This window comes from Eleutherodactylus coqui, chromosome 4 (genome assembly GCF_035609145.1).
Source record: "Eleutherodactylus coqui strain aEleCoq1 chromosome 4, aEleCoq1.hap1, whole genome shotgun sequence".
Lineage (NCBI taxonomy): Eukaryota > Metazoa > Chordata > Amphibia > Anura > Eleutherodactylidae > Eleutherodactylus > Eleutherodactylus coqui.
In genome coordinates, this window is record NC_089840.1 from 289,760,579 (window position 1) to 289,766,866 (window position 6,288).

The 6,288-nt window shown below is 50.5% G+C and overlaps 1 protein-coding gene across 4 annotated transcripts in view; it reads left to right on the top strand.

The window, feature by feature from the left end:
• SHTN1 (shootin 1) overlaps positions 1 to 5,430 on the top strand; it is a 69,409-nt gene extending 63,979 nt beyond the window's left edge. For all 4 annotated transcript variants that reach the window (XM_066601379.1, XM_066601381.1, XM_066601380.1 and 1 more), the window contains one exon: positions 1,210 to 5,430. In XM_066601379.1, coding sequence (XP_066457476.1) covers positions 1,210 to 1,369 — 160 coding nt within the window. In that variant the 3' untranslated portion in view covers positions 1,370 to 5,430. The remainder of the gene's footprint in view (positions 1 to 1,209) is intronic.
• The last annotated feature ends 858 nt before the right edge of the window (positions 5,431 to 6,288 follow it).

Below are 6,288 nucleotides of genomic sequence, written 5' to 3' on the forward strand. Positions count from 1 at the left end.
AGCGGGAGTCGGCGACCCCTGCTGTTAGCACGGCGCGATCTATGTAGATCGCAGCATGTAGAGAGTTCACAGAGGGAGCACACTCCCTCTGTGACGTCATCGGACTCTCGCGATATAATGGCGAAGAGCCCGACGGGTTGCCATGGCAACAGGATGCCAGATACAGGCGTCCTGTATTGCCAGCGCGAACAAACAAATGCATTTTGAGTCCATTTGTTTTAAATAGCGCATGCAGTGCAGAATAACAAGTGCGCTCAATCTATTTTACGGGTTGTTGCATATACAACAAAACCAAAATGTGTTTTTTTTTACATTTTTTTTCACGCTTTACTATATATTTTTCTTACATCCCTTTTTAACATTTTTGTCATTTTACACTTTTTTTTTTAACCATTTTTGTTATTTTACATTTTTTTTGTCCCTGTAAAGGACTTTAACCTGCGCTCCTATAATACAGTGCAGCACTTCTGTACTGTAATTCATTATTGTTTATCGTAGCCATTTACTGGCGTCTGTTTGCCATGGCAACCCATGAGTCCCACCGTGACCGCGATTAGTGGTGGACGATTGATGACATCACAGATGGAGCGTCCTTCCTCCGTGAACCTTTAACATGCCGTTATCAATGTTAAGGGGATCGGTGTTCTCACTGATGCCCGCTGTTGCAGCGGGAGCCTGGCTATCAGTTACATCTAACTCTTGCAGCGGATGGCGCGGGCTCCGCTTCTGAGGCCACACCATATAGAGGACGTAAATTGACGTCCATTTTGGGCAACCCTTCCCAGCCAGGATGTTAAATTCCCACCATAACCAAGAATTGGGACCGTCAGATCCCCGACACCCACGTCCCTTAACAGCAAAGAACACAAAAAGTAACTCGCTGCCGCTCCGTCTCCCGGGAATATATGCTTCTACTCTTCATTAGAACTGCAGCATCAGTAGACTTGGGGATGGTTTATAGTCTGTAACCATGGAAACGCATAGGAGCTGTATACATGAAACAGGGGGAGAGTGATTATGCAGGTCTAATTGCTATATACAGTCCCGGCACATGTGCAACCACTCTTCGAGGGACACTTGTTCATTGTGGTCGGCCAGTAGTCTGGTGGAGAGTGGGGACCTTCGTTCTCAGCGCAAGGGGGAGGAGCCTGAGGTTAGACTCCTCCTGTCATACGTATAACCTAATCGCTGGCTGTGGTCTCTCCTTAGCTCTGCAGAGACTCTGGGATACGCTGGAGATGGAAAGAAATCGGACGAGACAAAAAATTCCTTGAATCTTCGGCCCACGAGAAAAGATGGCTTGGATGCCGCCAAGAACACGGACAACGTGGACAAGAGAGGGAAGGACGTGGATAGTTCTCACTGCTAATAAGAACACACAGTGGCCTCTACCCCTGTGGCCTTCACCGTGATGTCATCATCTGGGCCCTCGATGGAGTCGCTTCCTGTCCTGCAACCAGTGATGACTTCACAAGCACAATTCACAGTACAGCTACCTGCGCGGCGCCGCTGCCACCACTGGATGCGGCCGGTCCCCGGTGGACAGGCACTGAGATTTGTATGGGCTGCGTGTGTGTCACCTCCACTTCTCATTCATGTCTGCACAATTTTCAGGTTTACTAATAGCCTCAATATCGGCGCCAAATTCACGAAACCGGCAGCGGCCGAGGATCGGTCCGTAACCAAAGGGCGAAAACGTTACACTAAATCCGTAGGAAGGTAAATCCTGAAAGACTCCCATATTCCTCCCTCCCCATCCTGCAGAGGACGCTCTGGCGTCGCTTCTAGTAATGCACTGCTTGTCTTTTCCTGTTTTCACACTCTTTCCTTGGAGTTTTTTAGCCACAGAGTTCTATTTCTCCATTTCTTTTAATGAATGCCCCCAAACCACCTATGTTCATGCAGACAGGAAGCTGCAGCCCGGCCCATTGGAGGTAGAAGAGCTCAATGTCAGGCTGCACCACCTAAAGGGACTGCAATAAACTCATGACGTAGTGGGGGAGACTTATTAGTGGTGCCGTGAGACCTCATGGCTGGTGAACATGTCCACTGATGATGGAGCGCATCTTCAATGAGCCACCTGAGAGCCGATGCACCGCTGTGCAGGGTGTACTAATGGATCTGTCGCCTGCTCCGTTACTGTTGTATATTGGTCATTCCCGGGTGGCTTTCTGTACCTGGGACGGCGGAGGAGGGTTTTAGCAGATTTTAGTAAATGTACATTTTTTCAGTTGTTGAAGAATCGCTCCATGCGGTCGGTCCATGGAAGATGTGACCGAGAGCTCCCAATGACCTGCCTCACTCTTCTCTGTGATGACTATCAGGTCTTGGGCGTTCTCCTCGGCTCTGTCCCTGTAGTGTAGACAGTGGATCCGGAAGGGCTTCAGACTCTTTCACTCGTTCTTACGTTTTGTTGTGGCCTTGTGTAAATATAAAGAAGTTTCCAGTTTTCCCCTCATTCTGCATGCTATACCCCATAATGACAAAGTGACAACATTTAGCTCTGGGGCTCCCATTTCTCTTACTCATCTTTGAGATGTTTCTTCACATTGGAGTTACCGGTGGTAGATTCAACTGATTGGACATAAAAGACCCCCCCCAGTCTATATAAGGTCTCACTATGCATATCGGAGCCAAAACCAAACCATGAGAAGAAAAGAGCTGCCAGTAGAGCCCAGAGCCTGGATTGTGTGGAGGCGCAGATCTGGAGAAGGCTAGAAAAACATTTCTGCTGCACTAAAAGTTCCCAAGAGCCCACCAAACTAAGTCATCAGGGAAGAAGGGCCTCGGTCAGATAGGCGACCAAGAACCCAACAGTCTCTCTCGCTGATCACCAAAGATCCAGTGTGCAGATGGGAGAAACTTTCAGAAGGCCGACCATCCCTGCAGCTTCCACCAATCTGGCTTTTATGGCAGAGCGGCCAGAAAGAAGCCTCCTCAGTAAGAAACATGAAAGCCGCCTGGAGTTACCAAAAAGGGCCTTAGACTATGAGAAACAAGATTCTCTGCTCTGATGACACCAAGATAGAACTTTTTGGACTCTAAGCGTTCTGTGTGAGGAAACCAGGTGCCACTCATCACCAGACCAATACCCATCCCTACAGTGAAGCCTTGTGGTGGAGCATCATGCTAGGAGAGGGGAGACCGGTCAGGGTGGATGGAAAGCAGGCGTCGCTCATCCCTGCCCAATCCCATCCCAACAGTGAAGCCTGGTGGTGGAGCATCATTTTGGGGGAGGGGAGACCGGTCAGGGTGGATGGAAAGCAGGCGTCGCTCATCACCTGCCCAATACCATCCCTACAGTGAAGCCAGGTGGTGGAGCATCATTTTGGGGGAGGGGAGACCGGTCAGGGTGGTTGGAAAGCAGGCGTCGCTCATCGCTGGCCCAATACCATCCCTACAGTGAAGCCTGGTGGTGGAGCATCATGCTGGGAGAGGGGAGATCGGTCAGGGTCAATGAAAACCAGGTGCCGCTCATCACCTGCCCAATACCATCCCTACAGTGAAGTATGGTGGTGGAGCAACATGCTGGGGAAGGAGAGGCCGGTCAGGGTGGATGGAAAGCTGAATGGAGCAAAGTACAGAGATAATGAAGACCTGATCCAGAGCACAAGGACCTCAGACCGGGCAGAAGAGTCCCCTTCCAACAAGACCATGACCCTAAGACCCCAGCCAAGACAACACAACACTGGAGTGGCTTAGGAACAACTCTGTGAATGTCCTTGAGGGGCCCGGAGAGAGTCCTAAACCCAACGGGACATCTCTGGAGAGACCTGACAACGGCTGTCCATAGACAGCCCCCATCCAACTGACAGAGGGCAGAAAATCCCCAAATCCAGGGGTGCAAACCTTGTGGCATCATCCCCAAGAAGACTAAAGGCTGAAATCGCTGCCAGATGGGCTTCAGCCAAGTACGGAGTACGGGGGGCGAATACTTATGTCAGTGCGAAATGGGAGTTTTTCATTTTTAAAACCTTTCCAAAGATTTCTCTCATTCTGTTGTCACTTTGTTATTATGGAGTACTAAGTGCAGAATGAGGGGGAAACCTTGAAATTGATTGTACATTTTCACAAGGCCACAACATAACTACATTTTCTAGTCCTACTGTATCTATGAGCCTTCCCCTCCCCCACAGTATTTCTTCTATGTGCGTTCATTCACCTTCTTTAGATATAAGTTGCCATGTAGCTAAGCGCCACCCAGACAGGGAAAGACTTATAAAGTGGGAGCGGAGTGTGGGGAGAGGTAATGTTCTCCTTGTGGAGAGCACGACAAGGGTGTAGGGAGTCTTATAGGTCATGCAATGCTCCTTGGGAAAAAGTTATGCAGAAGAGTTATGGAATAATGTCACCACCGCGCCCCCAATGGGAAAGCAGCTACTCTATAAGTCAATGTCCTGATTTTGGGAGGAGCTGGAAATAAAGCATCATGGGAGACCACAGAAGACTGACAAGTTTTACATTGTTGAGTTTACATGGCCGCCATCATTGGCGCCTCACGTCACACCTGGAATCGAAAGTATCGTTTTCCTTCTTGGGATTTGCATCGCTCTTGCTGACGTTCTCCGTCGGCTCCGGTTTAGTGAATGAGGCTGCTGGTGTCCCTCTCTGATAAAGGGCTGCTATCACCTTCATCTCCAGTAACATTCATGTCCTTGTCCCCGCTGCAGGTGATGAGAGTCTACAGTAGGTGGACATGCGCCGACTTACAGATTATATATAGTGCGATAGCTGCGGTCCATAGATATATATGGTCTCCTGTCCCTGCGGCGCAGCAAGTATGACCTGCAGGTTCCATGACCGAGACCGGTGTGTAGCTGTGACCTCACTGATGCCCGGGCTGGCTCCGAGACCTCAGGGGTCATATTTGTCCTCACGTTCAGGGGTGGGGGGTAGTGAGTGCACCCCTGGTTCTTCTGGCCACTAACTACACAGGTGGTTTTAGTCCATGTTTCCACATTTCCAGTGCTGGGTACCCACCTCTATGGGTGACCTGCCGGAGCACACGCCGTTCTCTGCACAGTGATAGTTTAGTTTGCTTTTTCTAGTTCTGTGATACTTTTTTTCTGCATGCCTCTGTGGGTTATTTTGCATTGGGATCGCGGCGCGGCGCTGTCCAGCTCCACCAGACGTAGCTTTATAACACATTGCACTAGGGGGCTGTGCTGCACAACAGCTCAGGGTGTCGCTATAGTTTGCATCGCTCTGCTATATGTTGCACTATTTAGCTCTTCACTGGTGGTTGGGGGGGTTTGTTGCAGGCCACCCCCCCCCCCATACAAGAAGCATCGGGATACCCAGGAGCAGCGGGGAATCATAACCACATGTGTGATTCTTTCTAATGAGTGTGAATAGTTGCTGATTTCTGGATGTGATGTCATTCACTGAGTGTCGGTGATTGTGATCTGAGTATTAAAGTGTGGAAGATGAGCCGGCCTCCTGTCTGTGTAGAGCGACGAACCGTTAGCATCTCCCCACCCGTAGACTCTGCTGACCATCACCTTGGCTCGTGGCGGCTGCAGGTTGGGTCCACGAATCCAGAGACTTCATAAAGCCTACGTAGTCGGCAGGATGGAAAACACATGGTAGACTGCTGAGCCACAACACACTTCAATATTAGGGCCCATTAAACCTTCCCTACCCCCATGGGCAGAACCTTACATTTATCAGGGGTAAACCTCATTTGTCACTTTGCTGCCCCCAACGTATCCAGATCCACCAGTGACCCTATAGAGATCCATCTGCATCGGTCTTCTGCTCCCTATAGTGTTATCACAAGCGCTGCGTCCTGCCTTAATGTGGACTGAAGGTTGAGACGCTGCATTGTTCCTCCGTGTCCTTATAAGAAATGGGATGATGTCAGCAGGAACGCAGCCAGAAGAAGAATTTAATGACAAAGGGAAATGTGAAGAGTAAAGCAATGAGGATGGAGGGTAGTCGGTGGCTTCATCTTCCCGTCCTCTCAGCCTCCCAAAGCTTTGTGCGGTGGATTACACTGGTTTCTCAAGGGATAATGAAGCTCCACCATCGGTCCCCATCACAGGGTTGTTTAACATTGTTTGTTCTTCTACAATCCTCTGATTGCTGTCTGCACCCAGTCAGGGAGACCGCCACCCCTGCCCCGCCCCCAGTCAGAGAGACCGCCAGCCCTGCGCCCCCCACAGTCAGAGAGACCGCCAGGCCTGCCGCATCCACAGTCAGAGAGACCGCCAGCCCTGCCCCGCCCCCAGTCAGAGAGACCGCCAGCCCTGCCCCGCCCCCAGTCAGGGAGACCGCCAGCCCTGCGCC